The sequence below is a fragment of the Nicotiana sylvestris genome, chromosome 4, assembly GCF_000393655.2.
Source record: "Nicotiana sylvestris chromosome 4, ASM39365v2, whole genome shotgun sequence".
Lineage (NCBI taxonomy): Eukaryota > Viridiplantae > Streptophyta > Magnoliopsida > Solanales > Solanaceae > Nicotiana > Nicotiana sylvestris.
The window spans coordinates 42815821-42838286 of record NC_091060.1 but is presented as its reverse complement, the minus strand read 5'-3'; the positions used below and the strand labels follow the sequence as shown (position 1 = coordinate 42838286).

The window sequence follows — 22466 nt, the reverse complement described above, 5'->3', positions numbered from 1 at the left end:
GGGGGAGGTCGATCAGGTGGCGGTCAGGCCTGTTTCTATGCACTCCCAACTAGACTTGATGTTATTGCTTCAGATGCCATGATCACAGGTATTGTCTCAATCTGCCACAGAGATGCCTCTGTATAATTTGATCCCGGATCTACTTGTTGTTATGTGTCATCATACTTTGCTCGTTATTTGGATACGCCCCGTGAGTCTCTTATTTTGTCTATTTGTGTATCTACTCCAGTGAGCGATACTATTATTGTAGATCATGTGTACCGGTCATGTATGGTGACTATTGGGGGTTTGGAGACCCGAGTGGAATCTATGTTGTTATATATGGTCGACTTCGATGTTATATTGGGCATGGATTGGCTATCTCCATGTCGTGCTATTTTGGACTGTCATGCTAAGACAGTGCCATTGGCTATGCCGGGTGTGCCACGGATTGAGTGGCGAGGTTCGACTGATTATGTTCCCAGTAGGGTAATTTCATTCTTGAAGGCCCAGCGTATAGTTGGGAAGGGTTGTGTTTCTTACTTAGCCTTTGTAAGGGATGTCGGTGGAGAGACTCCTAGTATTGATTATGTTCCTATTGGGAGAGATTTTCCCGATGTGTTTTACTGCACACTTGTCGGGCATGCCACCTAATAGGGATATTATTTTTGTACTGATCTGATGCCGGGCACTCATCCCATTTCTATTCCACCATATCGTATGGTACCAGCGAAGTTGAAGGAGTTAAAGGAACAACTTCAGGAACTCCTTGATAAGGGGTTCATTTGGCCTAGTGTGTCGCCTTGGGTGCGCCTGTTCTATTACTGAAGAAGAAAGATGGCACTATGAGGATGTGCATTGATTATAGGTAGTTGAACAACGTTACAATTAAGAACAAGTATCATTTGCCTCGCATTGATGATTTATTTGACCAGCTTCAAGAAGGGTGTTCTCCAAGATTGATCTCCGTTCAAGGTATCACCAGTTAAAGATCAGGGACTCGGATATTCTTAAGATGGCTTTCAGGACCCGATATAGTCATTATACGTTCTTGGTGATGTCTTTTGGGCTGACCAATGCCCCAGCAGCGTTCATGCATTTGATGAACAGCATATTTCGGTCTATCTCGACTCGTTTGTCATAGTTTTTATTGATGATATTCTGGTGTATTCGCGCAGTCAGGAGGAGCACGCGGAGCATTTAAGAGTTATGTTGCAGAGATTGAGGGAGGAGAAACTTTATGTAAAGTTGTCCAAGTGTGAGTTTTGGCTCAGTTCAGTTGCTTTCTTGGTGCACGTGGTGTCCAGTGAGGGTATTCAGGTTGATCCGAAGAAGATAGAGGTGTTTCAGAGTTGGCCCAGACCGTCCTCAGCCACAGAGATTCACAGATTTCTTGGTTTGATGGGTTATTACCGCTAGTTTGTTTAGGGATTCTCATATATCACATCGCCCTTAACCAAGTTGACTCAAAAGGGTGCTCTATTTAGGTGGTCGGATGAGTGTAAGGAGAGCTTTCAGAAGCTCAAGACTGCCTTGACCATAGCTCCAATGTTAGTTTTGCCATCAGCTTCAAGTTAATATACCATGTATTATGATGCTTTGAGAGTTGGTATTGGGTGTGTGTTGATGCAGGAGAGTAGAGTTATTTCTTATGCTTCTCGTCAGTTGAAGCCCCCTGAGAAGAACTATCCTATTCATGATTTGGAGTTGGCTGCCATTGTTCACGCGTTGAAGATTTGGAGGCATTATTTGTATGGTGTATCTTGTGAGGTGTTTATTGATCATCGTAGCCTCCAGCACTTGTTCAAGCTAAAGGATCTCAATTTGAGGCAGCGGAGATGGTTGGAGTTGCTAAAGGATTATGATATTACTATTTTGTACCATACGGGGAAGGCCAATGTGGTGGCCGATGTTTTGAGCCGAAAGGCACCGAGTATGGGGAGTTTGGCATATATCCCTATTTGGGAGAGACATCTTGCAGTTGATGTTCAGGCCTTGGCCAATCGGTTCCTGAAGTTGGATATTTCGGAGCTTAGTCGGGTATTGGCTTGTGTGATTTCTCGGTCTTCCTTATTTGATCGCATCAGAGAGAGCCAGTATGATGATCCTCATTTGTTTTTCCTTAAGGACAGATTTCAGTACGATGATGCCAGAGATGTGACTATTGGTGATGATGGGGTGTTGAGGATACAATGTCGGATATGTGTGCCCAATGTAGATGGGCTTCGGGAGTTGATTCTGGAGGAGGTCCATAGCTCGCGGTATTCCATTCATCCGGGTGCCGCGAAGATGTATCAGGATCTGAAATAGCATTATTGGTGGAAGAGAATGAAGGACATTGTGGGATTTGTAGCTCGGTGTCTCAATTGTCGGCATGTGAAATATGAGAATCAGAGACCGGGTGGCTTACTTCAGCAGATGGATATTCCGGAGTGGAAGTGGAAGCGGATCACCATGGACTTTGTAGTTGGGCTCCCACGGACTTTGAAGAAGTTCGATGCTATTTTGGTGATTGTGGATCGGCTGACCAAGTCCGCGCACTTCATTCCTGTGTGTAGTTGATACCCAATTTTTCCTCAAACTATTTTTTAAATTTGCATATATACCTTCAAAATCACTTTTTATAGTAATTGGTAAGTTTCCATAATTTTCCATATTATTATCAATTTATTTTCTAATTTTATTCAGTACTTTATATCCGATAATTATTCATAAATTACATTACAAGTAATTTCAAAGTATTTATTAGCTCAATATATCATTTTTAATCCTATTAGGATTTAATTATTTCACAAATTAACCAACTTGGCATTGTTTGACTATAATTACAACAATTTTGCAATTATAGCTTAATTGTACACTTTATGCTATTTTAATTTAGTAATTGGTCTATATTTTAAATATTAGTTAATTGCCTTAGTTTCACCTATTTAGCTTTAATTTCATTTTATCTAATTATTAGCTATTTTATTAATTATTTATCTAATTCTAATTGGGTATTTAACAAATAGCCAATTCCATTTTCAATTCTAACCTAAATCAAACCATCCCCAAACCCAATTAAATAACCCACCAAACCCCAGGCCCAATCCGTTAAAATCACCCGACCCAGTACCCTACCCGGCCCAATCCCCATTACATCTGAGCCGTTGATTATTTGAATCAACGGTCCAAATCCCCCTATACCATATTAAACCCTAATGACTACCCCTCATCTCTCATTTTCCCCCCTCTCATTCTCTCTCAACCGGTCTCTCGATCTCCCTCTCTCTATCTTTGCTTCTCTCTAGAACTTTCTCTTCTCCCCTCATCTCCGATGGACCCTGTCCACCTTTTTCGGCCATTTCCCCCAACGGAAACCATGGCCTCTTATCATCTCCTGGACTCTGCTTCACCCCACTCCAGTTTGACACTACCCTAAGGTCCTCAGGTGAACCTGGAGCGGTTCGACTCCCACACATGGTCCTTCATGTCATTTTTCGGCCACCTCCGGCCATTCGAGTAAGATCTATGTCTTTTCCGGCTAAAACCGGTAACATTTTAAGGTTTTCTCATCTTCTCTGGGTTCTTTGAAACCCTAACTCTTAAGATTTTCTGATTTCTTTTAGATCTGTCTTAGATCTATGTATATTATGAACTTTTTGTTGTTTTCCTCAAAGCTTTTTCCGATTTTTTTCTAAAGTAACTCTTTATCTTCGAACTATGGTTCTTAAACACCTTTTCAAAAACGCTTCTTTCTTCTGATTTTTGTATCAATCTGCGAGTCTCTATATTTAAAACGTTTGTTTAAGCTTTCTCCTCTATTCGAGTTATTCTGTTGAAAACCCTAATTTTGTCTCTTAAACTTCTTAGATTTGTACAGATCTGAGAATGATCGAGCTTATTTTTACTTGTTTTTATGGAAAATCTCCTGATTTTCGAGTGGCTTGTCATCTTCCTAAACTAGGGTTTCTGAAATCCTTTTCTTCAAAATACTTTCTGGTTTTAAGTGCTTAATCCCCTGTGTCAGTGTGTTGACTGATTTTGTTGAGTTCTTCCTTGACCCTAACTAGTCTGTGTTAAAACCCCTAATTTTTGACACTGTGTTTGGATTCTGATTCAATCCATGTTATTTGTTGCATAGCTCTATTCTGTACTTGGATTCATATGATTTCTCCTTCGTTTAATTTGAGCGTCTTATGATTTTTTACCCTAGTGTGCTTTTACTAGGGTTTCAGATTCAAATCTGGATTGATTTTATGTGTTTACGCTTAGCCTATCTGTTATTCATGGAAAACCTATATCATTTTTCCTAAATTAGTATTATTTTTGAAACCTTATTCACTGATTTGCTATGGTAATACCTATATACTGATTTTTGGTTATTTTTTCTATTTCTACAACCTTTGATTATTTATTGCCTAATTTGCGATTAATTGTGGTACTTGCTGATTCTTATTGATTGTTCCCTTAGTTGAACTTTTGTTCATTTACCTTTAATTACCCACCTCGTACTTAAGTGGTTAATTTTCTTTCCTTAATTATATGCTCTGCTCTTTATCGTTAACTGGTTACACCTTTATTAGAGGAAACCTTGCTGATTTTATGCATGATTGATTATGTAATTTTCCCTAATTACTGAAGAATTGATTCTTTACCTTATTCTGCCTAGCTCTCTACTGCTATATATACTCTCATTTATTCTCACTTCAAGGACACGAACACATTGTCCTAAACCCTCTCTCTCACATGCACACATATTCTCTCTTGCTCTTCTTTCTAGTTATTTGCTATTCTCCGTCGGCTACAAGTCAAGACTGAGTATTATACACTCTGTGTTTACTCTCCCTTAACTGGTATGTCCTCAATTTAGTTTAAAGCTTCAAAAACAACATGTTTCTTTTGGTATTTCAATTCTTCTTATTTCTACTATGCTTCTACTTATTGTTTTCTACCCTGCAATTAGCATGTCTACTTATTGTTCTACTAGTATGATTACGGTATCTCCTCCCTTAAACTCAACATGTTCCCCCTTAATAGCCTTCAACGTGATTCTGTTTCACTGATGTTGCTTTAATTCCTAGCATAAAACTCTTTGTGATAAGATTGTTTCTGTGACTAATAGGTTTTGTAATACATCATCACCCCCCCCCAGGACTTCTCTGATTCTAACGTATATGCAGAACTGCCCATTGTATGCTTGCTCTTATGTGTTTTCTAATTGTCCCCAACCCCTTACTTCCCTGCTTGAGAATGTTGAAATGATACTATTCTTTGAACTCGTTCTATGTGTGTTGTCGTGTTCCAAGTTGTTGTTGCTCCTATTTCCTTTCCCCTTCAAAACTGTTTTTCCCTAAGAAACTCTTCTATCATTTTGCAAACTTATTTCAAACATGCTGTTTCAAAATATTTTTTCAACTCAACCTTTTCAAAACTATGTCAAGCACTCTCACTCTACTCTTAGACCACTAAGTTCTGCCCCTTTTGTGTGAGCCTTGCCTTAGGACCCTTGAGCTCCCTCTGAACTTGGACACATGAAAGTTGGCCTTTCCACACTGCACTCACTCTGTCTTGGCTATGAAACAATCTTTGCATTTGAGGTGATTTATTACATAACTCAGAGAGGAAGTCCTAATCAGGTGCTGGAAATTTCGGCCTGTTTTCAGGCTCTCTATAGTGTAACTTTTACCTTTCTTTTCTACTTATGTACTTCATTTCAGTATTGGTCTGTAATAATCTGTTGTAAACCAGTATTGGGGCTGACTAGTGAAAAGGGGAGGGTAGTTATATATGCTATCAACATCAATGGTTAGAAACCATGCATTAGGTCTACATTTCCACTATGTCCATTAGAATCCATGTGTAAGACCAACATATGCAAAGCATAACATGCATTAGACACCATGTTCTTAGGTTTACTGTTTCAGCATCTCATTTGGCATCACTTTACCACTTAGAAATCCTGCTTTAGGCTAAATAATAGCATTAATATAAAACCATTGCTTCTGCACGTTATGAAGTCATGTTGTAACTCTTTGGGCATTTAGAAATCATACTTTAAGAATTCTGCAATCATTCTGTATTTTTTTCATATGTGCACATTAGATATTCTGTTTTAGTATCTTGTTCACACTCGCTCAGTCACACCTAGTTAAACTACTGATGCATGAAAAAAGGACATAAAACAGTCTCATGTTTGATTATCCTGTTTAAGTGAAACTGGTCATAATCCTGCATGTCTTTGCAACATTTAGAACAACATGCTTTAGGTAAAATAACTGTTTTATAATTCTGGTAACTGCTGCATATTATTTTATGCTTAGGCAAGTCTTAGGTAATCAACTTAAAATTAAAAAAATCAGAACCATCTTTGTGATTATTGTTTGACTGTCAGCATGTTAAAATCAGTAGGCAAGCCTGATTAGGACTTCCCATTTGAGTTATGTTATAAATATGACTCTACTATTATCACTTGGATACCATGCTTAGGATATGAATTCAGACCTTAATTGTGTATGAGTCATGTTGTTTATGTGTACTGTGTGTGGAGGTATATTTGAGCCTTTCATTTGTCTTCCATGCTCCCCTTAATTGAAATCCTACTTATTTATTATATGTCGCCTTATTATTTTGCCTTTAAACTTGAGGGTCTACCTAGAACTCCCTTTATAGGATAGGAGTCCTAAATTCCTCCGGGACTGATAGGAAGGGACGGGCAACAGTATGCAATAGGGGTCGAGACCAACCCTCGCTTTAATTACCTTCACGAGTGGAAAAGGGTAGATTTGGACATGATGATCGGTGCGTTAATACCACATGTAGCCCCTCTTTGAGGAGTGTCATAACGGGTAATGCATTGATGTGATCCATATTATAAATAAACCTAGGACACCCCACTTTACATTCCCGAATATGCTTAGATTGTAATTCTTTTCAAAAATCCTGCTTTTCATTAACTGATTTCCAAACATCTGTGTTCTTAAACTTAAATCCCCTACTATTTTAGCCATACTTGTTTATTTGTTACTTGTACAAATTCACAAAAACTGTTTGGCCGGGAACCATACTAGTGGATCCTGAGGGGTACTTAACACCTTCCCCTTAGGATAATTTCAAGCCTTTACCCTGTCTCTGGTTACCAAACATAGTTATAAATGAACCCTATAGGTGCCCTAATGCACCTTAAATTGTTAGGTGGCGACTCTTTAAAAATGCAAATCCCCTTTCCTAAAAGGAAAGAGTTGTCCCAACCAAAAATATCATTAACCCGATTTCGCGAGAAAAAAGGGGCGCGACATGTACTACCTATTCTTCAGAGCGGTTGGCAGAGATCTATATTTGGGAGATTGTTCATTTGCATGGTGTTCCTATTTCCATCATTTCAGATAGGGGCACTCAGTTTACTTCACAGTTTTGGAGGTTTGTGCAGCGCGAGTTGGGTACTCAGGTTGAGTTGAGCACAACTTTTCATCATCAGACGGACGGGCAGTCCGAGCGTACTATTCAGATATTGGAGGACATGTTGCGCGCTTGTGTCATTAATTTTGGAGGGTCATGGGATTAGTTTCTACCGCTCGCAAAGTTTGCTTATAACAATAGTTACCAGTCGAGTATTCAGATGGCTCCATATGAGGCTTTGTATGGGAGGTGGTGTAGATCTCTAGTTGATTGGTTTGAGCCGGGTGAGGCTAGGCTATTGGGTACAGATTTGGTGCAGGATGCTTTACACAAGGTGAAGGTGATTCAGGAGATACTTTGTATGGCGCAGTCGAGACAAAAGAGCTATGCTGACAGAAAGGTTTAGGATGTGTCCTACATGATTGGTGAGAAGGTTCTGTTGAAGGTGTCACAGTGTTATGAGATTTGGGAAGAAGGGTAAAATGAGTCCTCGGTTCATTGGGCCTTTTGAGGTGCTTCGGAGGATTGGGGAGGTGGCTTATGAGCTTGCTTTGCCACCCAGCTTGTCGAGTGTGCATCTGGTATTTCATGTTTCTATGCTCTGGAAGTATATTGGTGATCCGTCTCATGTTTTGGATCTCAGCACGGTTCAATTAGATGATGATTTGACTTATGATATGGAGCCAGTAGCTATTTTGGAGCGTCAGGTTTGGAAGTTGAGGTTAAAGGATATAGCTTCAGTGAAAGTGCAGTGGAGAGGTCGGCCCGTAGAGGAGGTTACCTAGGAGATCGAACGGGAGATGCGGAGCAGATATCCTCACCTATTTGAGGCTTCAGGTATGTTTCTTGACTCGTTCGAGGATGAACGTTTGTTTAATAGGGGGAGGATGTAATGACCCGACCGGCCATTTCATGAGTTACCACTTTATTTCCCCCATTTCTGCTTCTTATTGCCTTATTCAGCGGTATTATGTGTTATCGGGTTGGTTGGCTCATGTTCGGAGAGGTTTTGGTAAGGTTTGAGACACTTAGTCTCTTTTGAGTAAGCTTAAGTTGGAAAAGTCAACTAGATGTTGATTTGTATGATAAAGGACTCGCATGTGAGTACCGATGGTTGGGATAGCTTTGGGAGGTGATTTGGGACTTAGGAGCATGATCGGAATGTGTTTTGGAGGCACGGAGTAGATTTAGGCTTGAATTGGCGAAATTGGAATTTTGGCATTTTTCGGTTGGTAGGAGAGATTTTGATATAGGGGTCAGAATGGAATTTCGGGAGTTGTAGTAAGTCCGTTGCATCATTTGGGATGTGTTTGCAAAATTTCAAGTCATTCGGGCGTGGTTTGATAGACTTTTTGATCGAAAGCGAAATTTGGAAGTTTTTGGAATTCTTAGGCTTGAATCCGATGCAAATTTGGTGTTTTGATGTTGTTTTAAGTATTGCGATGGTTGGAACAAGTTTGAATGATGTTATGGGTTATGTTAGCATATTTGGTTGAGGTGCCGAGGGACTCGGGTGAGTTTTGGGTGGTTAAACGGACCATTTCACCTCGGAGGAAATTGTAGAAAAGCTATTGTTGGTGTTGTAGGTTTTGGACCTTCGCGTTCGCGATGCATGTCCCGTGTTCGCGAAGGGTTGAGATGTGAGGCTGGGAAGTTGGCCTTCGCATTCGCGAAGGGTTGAGGCTTATGGTCATCGCGTTCGCGAGGTTCTTGTCGCGTTCGCGTAGAGGTAAGTAAGCAGATGGGGTCCCGGAGGCTCGTGTTCTTCGCGTTCGCGGGTGGGGAGTCGCGTTCGCGATGAGCGGGGAAGTCAAGATTTCGCGTTCGCGTATGGGGAGTCATGATTGCGATGAAGGAAAATTGTGTTGATGCTTCGCGAACGCGAGGCGTTGACCGCGTTCGCAAAGAAGGGGTTTTAAGTGCTGAGCAGAATGTTTTAAAAGGCAAAATCCGCGATATTTAGCCTAAGTTTCACCATTGTTGGGCGATTATAGAGCTTTTTGAGGAAGATTGAAGAGGGAATCAAGGGTAAACACTTGGAGGTAAGATTTATGGACTTAATTCTCAATCCTAATGTGATTTCTACCTAACTAATCATGGAATTTGTTGAATTTAAGCCTAAAAATTGGAAGTTAGGGCTTCGAAATTGGAGACCTAAATCTAGGGATTTGAGGGGTCATTTGTGGTCGAATTTTTATGCATTTGATATGTATGAACATGTGGGAAGACAAGGAGTCTATTGATGTAATTTTTATCGAATTCCGTGATGTGTGCCCGGGGGTCGGGTTTGGTCAATTTCGGGATTTGTATTGTAATTTGATTACTTTCGAGTGGGCTTTATTCCCTTAGCATATTTTGATGGTTGTGTACTGATTTTGGTTAGATTTGGAGCATCCGGAGGTCGATTCGAGAGGCAAAGGCATCACGGGCTAGAATTTGGACCGAATAGAGTTGAGTAATGATTGTAAATATTGTCCTGAGGGTATGAAATCCCGGATTTTACATCGTTATGCTATTTTGAGGTGACGCACATGCTAGATGACGAGCGTGGGCATGTGCACCGTTGGGGATCGTGACTTAGGTTGTCCCGTATGACTGTTTAACTACGTATTTGATTGAAAACTATTTGTTATCATAGTGTTTTGGGCTGAATGCCATATTTGGGCTTCGTGTCAACTGTTTTGGACCCTTAGGGGATTTTTACTATTATTACTCACTGTTTTGACTTTATATTTATACTCAAATCATGCTATATTCTACTATTTTCATAACTCAACCATGTTTACTCTATTTTGACATCATAAATGATATTTTGAGCTTAGCATCATATTTTACTGTGCCCGAGTGGCTTTTAGAGATTTCTGACTGAGTAGGGTCGAGGGCCTGTATTGTGAGGTTACTATGGATCGAGCTACGCACCGCAGCGGTATTGAGCTGATTCATGATTATGAGGTCGAGGGCCTGAGTTGTACGCCACAAGGTGGCTTGATATGAGGTCGAGAGCCTATATGATTATGCCACGAGATGACTTGTTATTGCGCTTGGGCCGTAAGGGGCCTCTCCCAGAGTCTGTACACCCCCAGTGAGCGCAGGTACCCAGTGTGATGTGATATAGCCCGAGGGGCTGATGTTGTTTCATGTTACTACCCGAGGGGCTGGTTCTGTTAGTATTTTGTCTGAGGGGCTGATTTATGTTTCTATCCTTTATCTATGTTTCATTCATTCGTTTGAACTGCTAAATGGTGTTTTAAAGAGGTTTTTACTGAACTAAGGTATTTCTACGAGCTTTTACTGTTTTATTGCATTGTTCTGGTTTTTATACTGCCTTTTTGTAACATTGTGTTGTGTTTTACATGTTTTCTTATCGCTAGTTGACTTTACTTTTATTACTCACGGAGTTGGCGTACTTACATTACTCTCTGCACCTTGTGTGCAGATTCAGTAGCCTCGGGTCCTGCTAGCGAGGGTTGATTGCTTCCATCAGCCTGTTCGGAGATCACTAGGTAGCTGCTCGACGTTCGCATCCCAGTGCTTCTCCTTCCTATCTTTATTTTCCTTGTACTAGCCTTGTACTAGACTGTGTAGACTATTCGTACTCTTAGACGGATGTTTTAGATGTTCATGACTGGTGACACCCCAATGTCAGGCTGTGTTTATTTCCGCAATTGTTCTGTTACACTCTATTTTGGGATTTATCACTTATTAATGACTTAAATTGAATTATTATAACTGTTTAAATGGATTGGGGATTTGTGTCGACTGGCCTTGTTTCACGATAGGCGCCATCACGACCGAGTCCGAGTTTAGGGCCGTGACACTTCACAATATAAATCTCAACTTGAGCCAATGTTCTACAATATTCAATTACCAAGAATACTTCCATAAGCCTTGTTCCACATTGATAATTATCATATTAAGCATGGACAATACATAACGGAGTCACAACATTCATAGTATAGGACTTATGGGCATGCTTGACACCAACGTATAGATACTCGTCACCACACCTATACTCGTACTCAACAATTAACACATAGCAAATAAGACCACAACTCATATTCCATCAAGCTAAAGTTAGACCAAACACTTACCCCAACGTCACGAACACAATCAAGCCTCAACTACTGCTTTACCTCTTGATTCCACCACCAAACTGCTTGTATCTAGCCACAATTTACTTAATAACATTGATAAATGCTAAATAAACCAATTCTAATGCATGAAAATAGGTTTTCTAATGATTTCCGAAAAAGTCAAAAATCGACCTCAGGCCCGCTAAGTCAAAACCCCAGGTTCGAAACAAAACCCGATCACCCATTCCCCCATAAACTCAAATATATAATTTGTTTTGAAATTGGACCTCAAATCGAGGTCCAAATCTCCAAAATTTGAAAATCCAAAGTTCTACCCAAAAATACCCAATTTTCCCTTGGAAACCCTTGATTTTGAATTGAAATCATGTAAAACAATATTACAGATTGAAGAAAATGAGTTAGAAATGACTTACTAATGATTTGGAGAAGAACTTTTCTTTGGAAAATCGCCTAAGAGAGCTTAGGGTTTGAGAGAGTTTGAAAAATGAAGAAATTTTGTCTAAGTTATAATTTGCATAGGTGCAGATATCGCATTTGCGACGTCAGATTCGCAAATGCGAACTCGCAAATGCGGCCCAGGCTTCGCAAATGAGAAGGTAGGTCTACCCTGCTTTCTTCGCAAATGCAGACTACCATTCACAATTGTGATCCCTGCTGAAGTCGCAATTGCGACATTGAGCTTTGCAAATGTGAAGGTCTCCCTGCCCAGCCTATCTTCGCAATTGCGATATTTATTTCCAAATGTGAGCTCACATTTGCGAGCCAGGCTTCGCAATTGCGAAGCTTGCAGACCTGCAACACACCAGCTGCTGCTCCTAAGTTCAAAACACTTCGCGATCTATCCAAAACTCACTCGAGCCCTCGGGGCTCCAAACCAAACATGCACGCAAGTCTAAAAACATTATACAGACTTGCTCATGCAATCAAATCATCAAAATAACATCAACAACTATGAATTAAACCTCAAATTCATGAAACCACTCAAGAACATTGAAATTTCTATTTTCTCAACTATAGGTCCGTTTTATACCAAACGAACTCCGATTCTTACCAAATTTCACAGATTCAACCAAATTATTATTTCAAACTTGTACTGGGCTCCGGAATCAAGATACAGGCCCGATACCATCAAGAAATTACATCAATTCACTTCTAAAAACCTTTATATTTTCAAGCAAATTTTTAAAAAAAAAATCTTTTCTCGGGCTTGGGACCTCGGAATTTGATCCCGGGCATACGCCCAAGTCCCATATTTTATTACGGACCCTACGAGACTGTCGGATCACGGGTTCGGGTCCATTTACTAAGAATTTGATCAAAATCAACTTTAAAGGCCAATTCCTTATTTTACTTAGTTTTCACATAAAAGCTTTCTGGAAACGCGTCCGGACTGCGCACGCAAATTGAAGTGAGATAAAAAGAGATTTTAAGGCCTCGAAACCCAGAATTTACTTTCAAAATGAGTGATGACCTTTTGGGTCATCACATGTATTTAACTTTTATATTTAGTATGTTCAATATTTTGTTTTACTGTTGCATTCATTAGATTCAATATTTGTATTTACTGTATTCGCTATTTTATATTCACTGTATTCAAATGAATTTGTATTAACGATATTTTAGTTATTCCTAATACATGTTATTACTATTGTATTCAGTATATTTCATTGGTTGTATTCACTGTATTTCTATTTGTATTCAGTGTATTTTACTATATTTCACTGTATTTTAAAATTAAATGTATTCACTATTTATATTCTATTCTATTTTAATGTTAGTATTTAGTGTATTTCAATGTTTATATCTTGTATTCATGCATGAATACATGTTTATTCAGCTATATTAAAAAACGTTCGAAATATATAAATACGGTCAAAATATAATATATTTTTACAAAAATATAATGTATTTGGGTGAATTTTGTACAAAATACAATGTGTTTGTATCATTGTATGTGACTAAATATCAAAGAAGGGAAGAAAGTTCGCCAGAGATAGCGTTTTTCGGTCAAGCAAAATATTTTATACATTGTATTAAAACTAAAAATGTAGACGAACAAAAACCCTGGCCCTCAAATCTTTTTTGGCGTAAAATATTGCAGTATCCGTGTAGAGGAATCCATTGCAATATTCGACGTAGAAGAAAGCTGTAGTCTCTTTTTTCTAATATTTTAGTACAAATTCATTGCAAATATCTGGCGTAGAAACTAAGCAGTCAAATCCATTGCAATATCCAACATATAAACTAAGCAGGTATTCTGCTCGAATAGAGAGAGAAGGAAGAGAGAGAAAGAAGAAAAATTTATTGGAATTTTGAAAGAGAATCATGTTTTAATTGAAAGACAGAGAGAGAAAGAAGAAGAAAATCTGAGAGAGAATCTTGTGTTAAATGAAAGAAAGAGAGAGGAAGAACATAAATAGCATATTTCATGCATCAATGCTAGTATATACCATAAATACTTATTTTGCTATAAAAATAAAAGGTAGTTATAGAAAATAATATTTTAAAATGATTTTGGTTTATAATAAATAGGGTGTATACTTTTGCTATATGAGGTAAAATTTCCTTAATTAAAGCATGATAAGAGTTGAGTTGATTGAGCTATAACCCAAATTTTAGCCCAACTTGACCCAACCTATCTCAGCCCAAGTTACTTGTGGAGGGGTCATTTGACCCGCGTATTTATTGGCTCAACCCATTGTGACCCGGCCAAAATTAGCCCAATCAACCCATTTGACACCCCTAGTAATAAGTCGTATGCATTCAATGAGAATAAAATACAAAGGGATCGTTTGGTATGTTGTATAAAGCAATTAATCATGGTAAAAGAATTTGTATTGAGTTAACACATTGTTTGGTTGTGATTTCAAAATGTAGGATAATTAATCCATTTATCATTTTTTATACACTAAGAGGTCGTTTGGTAGGAGGTATTAGAAAATCCAATGCAAGCATTAACTTTATGCATTATTAATCCCTTGTTTGGTAGTACATTTTCTTTTCAAAATCCTATTTGGTATTATCCTATCTATAACTAATACATAGTATTGACCCAAAAAAAACTAATAATAGCAAATCATGGTATTAGCAATAGAAGGGTTTCTAATACTTGTATAAACATGGTTAAAGACATAATTGCCTCTCAAATCCTTAAAACTTATATAAAATATTTTCCATCATATTTTGTATATTTTTATATTATGATATTTTAATTAATCTTTCCCCTTTAGAATTCTACTATACTTTAAAATAATATCATATTTAATACTAAATTTGATTTTGAATTCATTCAAAGTGTAAATGGAAGTTTTTTTATTTGTTAAAAATCTACCCATTTTTTTAATAATTATTTTTTGTATTATATGTCATAGCAATTAAATTCTCCTTCTCTTTTAGCTTTAATATTTTAATTAGTTTTCTCTTTAATTTTGTTCTTGTGTAAAAAAAAGGTTGGTTTTATAGTGAGTAAAGAATGTGGAGGGTAATAAAACGTTGCAATAAAAATAGTGTACAAAGTTAAAGAATTTGGAGGATATTTTTGTACGCAATTAACTTTTTAGAAATTATACAATGCTTTAATACACCAAATCAAACAGTGGACAAAAAATAATTTCAGAATAATTAAGCTAGCATATTTAATCTTAGCATTACTAATACACCGTATTCAGTACTATTCTTATACCTCCTAATAAACGACCCCTAAGTGACGTATTAACTTATCCTACCACCAACATGGAGGAATTAATCCATGTATAAGCTATACATGGATAAAACATCAAAAGAACAAAATTATCTTCTTCTTTTTTCTAGAAGCCTATGAAGACCAAATATCCTAGGGTATAACTGTAAATTTATTAATATTTAAGTTTAAAAGTAAACAAATAATTTAGATGATACTTTTGTATATCCTATTTTACTGCACTGAACCAAACACCTGACAAAAAATAGTTCATATACTATTAATTACTATATTATTAATTCTTGTATTACTAATTTATGAGTACTAAATTTATGTATAATTTGTCTTCAAACCAATCGACCCTGACAGTTGGGACTTTGGGTGCGGTGACAAAACCGGCTGTCTGGAGAAGCAAAAGGAAACATGGTTTCTCATTAGTTGGAATGGGGAGGAAGAATAGGGAGAAAATTGAAAAATTTGGAACCTAATACGTTAGTTGTATACAATTAATAATTATGCAACATATAATTAAATAAAAATCACTCTAATAATATTATTTAAAATTATAATATAATATAAATAGTAGATAAAAATTCCTTAAATAAGTAATACTTTTCAAGTATTTTGAGCAGTCAATTTCAGAATAGAACTTCAAGAGTATTTGAGAGGGGAACTAGGCAAAACTTGTGGAATTCTTGAAATTCATGACATCAGTCTTTGTGCGACAAGAAGGTGCCACCAAAACTTAAAGGTAAGTTTTATAGAATCATAGTCAAACCGACTATGGTGTATGAGGCTGGAGCGCCCATGTCCAGAAGATGAACAACAGAGATGAGAATGTTAAGATGGAAGTGTGTGCACACTAAGTTAGATTGGATTAGGAATGAGGTTATTCGTGGCAAGGTGGGTGTGGCCCCTATTGAGAACAAGATACAGGAAGCGTAGACTTAGGTGGTTTGGACATGTGAGGAGGAGAAGCATAGACGCCCCTGTAAGTAGGTGTGAGAGGTTGACATTGGAGGGCCTAAGAAGAGGTAGAGGTAGACCGAATAAGAATTAGTGAGGGGTAATTAGGCATGACATGGCGCAACTACAACTTACTGAAGACATGACCCTTGATAGGAAGGTATGGAGGTCGAAGATTATGGTAGTAAGTTAGATAGTCTAGATTGTTTGTACTGGTAGTATTAGTGCGTACTCTCGCACTCTGTTGGTATTAGATTTTTATGACTACCTGTTGTTTCTTTCATTTTGGTCATCTTACTTTCTTGTTATTTTTTATGCTACTTTTATATGGCTTCTCGGTGTTGTCCCTTCTTGTCATTCTTTTCATTAATGTGGTGCTTATGCTTTTATGAGCCGAGGATCTAATGGAAATAACTTCTCTATTTTCACAAGGTAGGATTAAATCTACGTACATACTACCCTCCCCAAATCTCACTATGTGGGATTATACTGGGTATGTTGTTGTTGAGGCTTTTCATATTTAAATGGAATTTTCCATTCATTTGGTAAAAATAATAATAACGAGATGAATTTTCATACGGGATCTAACATTCTCACAACTAATAGGAAGCTACTCAAATAAACTAAAGGGTAAATCAGATTAACATCCTTGTAATATGATTTAATTGCAAGTACGTTGCTTGTATTTTTACATCATGCATTTAACCTCCTCAGACAATGAAAATATATCCTACACAAATATTATTTTGAATAATTTTCCCATTCAACAGGGGTGTTAAATATTTAGTTTTGTAAAACATGAGATACACTCGTAATTACGCATATTAAATAAAAAAAATTAAAAGACAAAATAAAATTATAAATACAAAGTTCCTATATATTTAATTACGAGAATGTTGGCATTAATTGATGAACAAGTGAGCTTTTTCATAAAAAAAAATTCAGCAACTAAGCAGCCAATGAAGAAAAACAAAAAGTTATATGGAAATTGGAGTATTGGCTTCACATTTGTAATTCAACTAGTTTTTGGACGCATGCGTTGCGCGTGTATTTATATCAATTAGTATAAATTTTAAAAATATTGCATAAATATTATTAAAATATATATTTGAGTCATAAAATAAAAATTCAAGGAAAAATTATAAGCATTATTAATATGGATCCTATTTAGCTAAAAATATAAAGGAAGATGTTAGAGATGAGTGATGGATCCCAAAATACCCTCAACTAATGATGAATCCACATTGCAATTGCAACTTAGACTCCAACTGCTAGAGCATGTTATTCTTGAAATATAACCGTGTTTATAAATACTAGAATTTATTCAGAATTTTAGAAATTCTTGTAATGATATGAAAATAGAGATGATAAAACAAATAAATTTCAGTTTGTAACATAAACAAGTTGCAACAAAAAAGTAAAATAATTGCTGGTGCATTCTGAAAATTCACACACGTTCAAAATCATGAATACATGTAAAAAAAAAAAAAAGTTTAAAACCTTACACAAGGAAATAGTAGCATAAGACTTCAACAATAAAATAGACCATGAGAACAATTCAAAGTTGAAATGACAATGCAACAATTACAAAAAAGGAGAAACTTAAGCCTGCAAGTTGTTAATATGAAGGAAAGATAAAAATAAAAGTTGTATACCCTACATATCTGCTATACTGGAGATGCCAATTCATTTATGATATTAGATAAAGGTAGATTGATCTTTAATTATAGTTGAGGAAAACTATATGGCCACTTATCGTTTCCGTCTCAGTGCACATCGCCAACCACCGACGGCAGAACTTTTCAAGTTACCAAAGCAATTATCTCTAAAAAAAATATATTTCTAGGCGAAGAATCACATCTAAAGTAATCTAAGAAATTAAACAGTCAAGCTTTAAGACACGAGAAGTTAAATAATTAGTAACGTATACGCTTTACATACATCCCCATCAAAATAAAACTAATTGAACAACTATTAACGCAATTAATTAGTCTCTTCATTTGTTCTCACGTAGTCACATTCAGATTACATAACTAAATTGTTAATTATATTTTGGTGGGTATATCTACAAATTAAGTGGTTTAAAGAATAATAATGATAGCTAAGGAGAAAGAATTTTTGGTCAATTAGCTTTTGGAAGGATATTTTGGTAAAATAACTTTACCTAAAAGTAATATAGTACGATAATAATGAATTTAAGTTATATTTACTTGACGTGTAATGACTTTTTTTATACTAGTAACAAATTTTAATGTGGGATAGTAATGAAATAATTATCATTTCACTTTGAATCATTTAGGTGTGTAGTATTTTAATCTCACCAATAACCCTCCATTCTTCTCCTCACCTCCTCCCCCAATTCATGGATCTATTACATCACAATGCTAAAATATCTCGGAATTCTAATCCATAATTAATCATTTCTGCAATTAATTTTGAAGATAAATCAATGATTTCTAATTCAAAACATAACTTTTTTAGTACGAGTTCAGCTTGAAATAATTTTTCGAATACGCTTTTTCAACTACATAAATATTAGGCAAAACAAAATCTTCCAAAATATTGCTGATTACTCTTTTCCTATAAATTTATATCCAGATTTTATGATGCCCAGCTCATCAAATTTGTATAGTACCTTGTTCTTTCTTTTATCTTATAAATTAAACAATACTAGTAATAAATAAAAGAAAAAAAAAAAAGAGATTTACATTTTCTACAAGTTCTATTTTGCGGGTAACGTCTCGGGTCTCCATAGAAAATCGGGTGACCCGAAACTAAGATCCGAATGATCAAACAATCCATCTAACGCTACGTATTCACAAACATTATTAGCATTATTATAGTCCACCAAATCAGCGATTCCCAACTCGAACGAGTCGTAATTTGGAAATCGCTCTTCTAGTTCCCATAACTCATTACTGATCAACTCAATCTCCGACGCCGCCGGTGGAGGAAGTCCAAGCTCGTCATCGGAAGCTTCCAGAAGATACCCGAACTCCGGCTGAGACACATCGGAGTCCGCCGTCAAATCAACAACTTCCGTCGCCGTTGCCGCTGCCGGCGGTGCCGACGAAGCTGTGATTTCTTCTTCGAAACTCTTCATGAACGAGTCGAAATCCTGAGTTGCGGTGCAAAACTCGGAGTCGTCGAGATCGTCTAAGAGATCTTCTCTGAGTCTCTTTACCTCCGGTAAGTTAAATTCTGACGCATCCGGGTCAACTCGGGTTCGCTTCTTTCTAATCAGCTGCTCCATATAATTTTTTGAAAAGAGATTATACAATGAGTGTAATGCACGTGCTTAAGCTTTTCAAAGCGGGTTGAGGAGAGAGGGAAGAGAAGGGGGAAGGCTTATATAGTGGAGACAAGGAGGAGAGAGAAAGTCATGGAATGAGGGAGAGAGAGAGGGTAATGGTATGACGTTGGCGCGTGGGTGGGAATACTTATGGTCGTCTATAGATTTTCGTTTTTTTTTATTTTTTATATTTTAAATATTGAAATGTTATGTTTAAACGTGTTCGTAGTGTGTTTCTGAAGATTTTTCTAAAGTGGTGGATTTGATTGAGAATATAATATTCCGTGATTAGTTGGTTTTGATTTCAGATTTGGAGTGCGGAATGTGTCGTAGGTCTACCTGGGTTATAGTCAATTAAAGCCCCCCCCACACACACACACCCCACCCCCTCTCTGGCTGCCGTTGGTTGTTTTGTAGTTTCGGGTCTTCCTTTTAGTAGTTGTTTGGTAAGTTTTTAATATCAATATTTTATTTTATCTTTAATAGCACTCCCTTATGAAATAGTTTTAATATATTATACCCATGTTTAGTTTAAGATCATTAGATTTATTAGTGTTCTTTACATCATTAAATTTAGAGCCCGTAATTTTTTTACTTTTTAAAAAAAATCAATATTTGGCCATAAAAATTTTAATTTTCACTTGAAGATGAATTTTGAAATTTTTCGAAAATTTTAAAAACTCCAAAAAACTATTTTTCATGTCCAAACACAAATCTAATTTTCAAATACCATTTTCACTTAATTTTTTTTTTTACTTTTTTTAAGAATATATAATTCTTATGTCCAAATGCCCACTTAATGTCCAATCAAATTAAAAGTTATAAAATAAATCTATATATATATATATATATATATATATATATATATATATATATATATATATATTATTGGTATTGGTATTGGTATTTTTGCAACGTGATAAAATAACATCATGGATAGTGAAAATTCACAAAGCCAACCTTAACTTGTTTGGATTGAAGCGTCAGTGTTGTTTGCATCATATTCTCTTTCGAGCGATTCCATTCAAGTTTTTAGTTGCATATATTACTCAATAAGTTTCCTCTTTGTATTATTTTCCTTTATTTGGTTTGCATTTCCTTTGAGGGGACATAGATTAGAGTTTAATGTATCACACCACCAAGAAAAATTAGGGAGTCATGTAAGTTTTGGGTCCATGGCAATCAAGTTCAACAACAAAGATACACTAGTGATGCGTGTAAACTGGATTTGATGTTATTTGGTACAAATGCATGAAAAATTTAATGATAGGGTAGGTCTGTAGGTAACTCTGTGATAAAGTGAAAGTTCACATTTGAAGTTTCAATCAATTATTTTACCAAGTAACAACCATCACAATTTTTGTCAGGGGCAGATGTAACGTCGTCTATGGGTTCATTTGAACCTAACAACCGTAGCTTTGGGTTCATCTAAACCCATAACTTTCAGTATAGTATTAATATATATGTAAAAATTTATCAAAATTTTAACAAATATTAGACCTATAATTTTAATAGTACAATAATTTAATGTTGAAAATTTTAAAAATTGAATTCATTAAATTTAAATTCTGGATTCGTCTCTGTCTTTAGTAATCTCAGGCTTTGTCACCTCTTATTTTAGATATTTTAGGTAGTTTAATAATTACTGGTACACTCAGATATTCTAATAAGGAAAATGAAAGAAATGCAAGAATGTCAACTTGGGTTTCAAACTTGCAACCTAAAACAGTTTGAGCTATTTTTATCGCTACACTAGAATTATATCTATGAAATTCAACAATTTGTATGTATACAAAATATTTCTTATTTGTTTTTTTTAACTATTTACACAATATAATTTTTTATAGATCATGTTGCTCCACCCAGGTTGATACCATGGTAGATTCAAAGGTTTATCTTAAATTTGGTTCGTCGCTGTCATCTGAACCATTATTGTATTTTTAACAATTACTTTCATTTTTTTGGGGAGTTAAAATACTCCTTAGGTCCGTTTCTTACCTAACAGGGCTTACTGTTCCGATTCAAGCCATACCTAAACACATTTCTAAAAGTCATGCCAATTCATTCATCTCTTACTAATTAAGGTTGCTCGACAAAAAATTAGGTTCCACTCGAGAACTCAAAATATCTCGTTGAATTAAATTTGTCCAAATTTTTATAATCTCTTCATGTATAGTCTCCCTTAGCGTAAATCTAGCGGTTGCTTGTTCGATGTGCTCTCACTAGATTATACTTCCAAAATGCCACTTTAGCTCTAAGATCTAATTTTACAATTGTTCATTATAATATGTGTAACAATTAATAGATACTTTATTATTCTAATAAAAGATTACTTTAATTTTATTTTCGTGCATTCCACTCTTACATAAAGAGATGGAAATAGTAAACCAGATTACGAAAAGTGGAAAGGGTGTTTCTTCAATTAGTCAAGGCTATTTGATAAAGCAACCATCCCTAACGAGTAAAGAACATAAAGTAAAATACTTGAAAAATTTCCAATCTAAAAAAGAATATTTGCATATAATCGTGGGGAAAAGTAAGGTACAAGACAGCTAATAAATTCTTTGGTATTATTCTTTCTGGCCTAATCCGGCAAGATATGGACCAAACTCCAAATTTAAACGCAACGCGTACGAGAATTTAGATATGAAAAGCTCCTTTTAAGGACAAAAACATTATGAACCGTACGAACAGACAACTTAGGACAATCTTAGGGTGTGTTTGGTACGAAGGCTAAAAAATATTTTTATGAAAAATGAGTGGTTTCATCACTTATTTTTCTTTTTTGGTTGGTGAGTGAAAAAAAAAATTCGAAAAATATTTTCTAGTGTTTGGTTAGAGAGTATAAAATATTTTTATGAAAATAATTTTTTTATGCTACTCTCCTCAACCGACCTTTCCCAAAATTCTCATGTTTCTTGTACTCCCCACCCTCACCTCCACTCGGGGACTCTATTTTTTTCAAGAATTTAATTTTTTTTTTTAAATTACACAAACCCAAAGAACTAATGTGCTACTTTACTTTTTCACACACAAACAACGTTAAAATTTGAGCTCGATAACTAAAAAGAAAATATTT

At 36.1% G+C, this 22466-nt stretch overlaps 1 protein-coding gene across 1 annotated transcript; it reads right to left on the bottom strand.

Annotated features, from left to right (window-relative positions):
* Positions 1 to 18817: 18817 nt before the first annotated feature.
* On the bottom strand, positions 18818 to 19348 carry LOC104236301 (uncharacterized). The gene has a single exon (XM_009790198.2). The coding sequence runs from the start codon at positions 19346 to 19348 to the stop codon at positions 18818 to 18820; it is 531 nt and encodes a 176-aa protein (XP_009788500.1).
* Positions 19349 to 22466: the final 3118 nt, after the last annotated feature.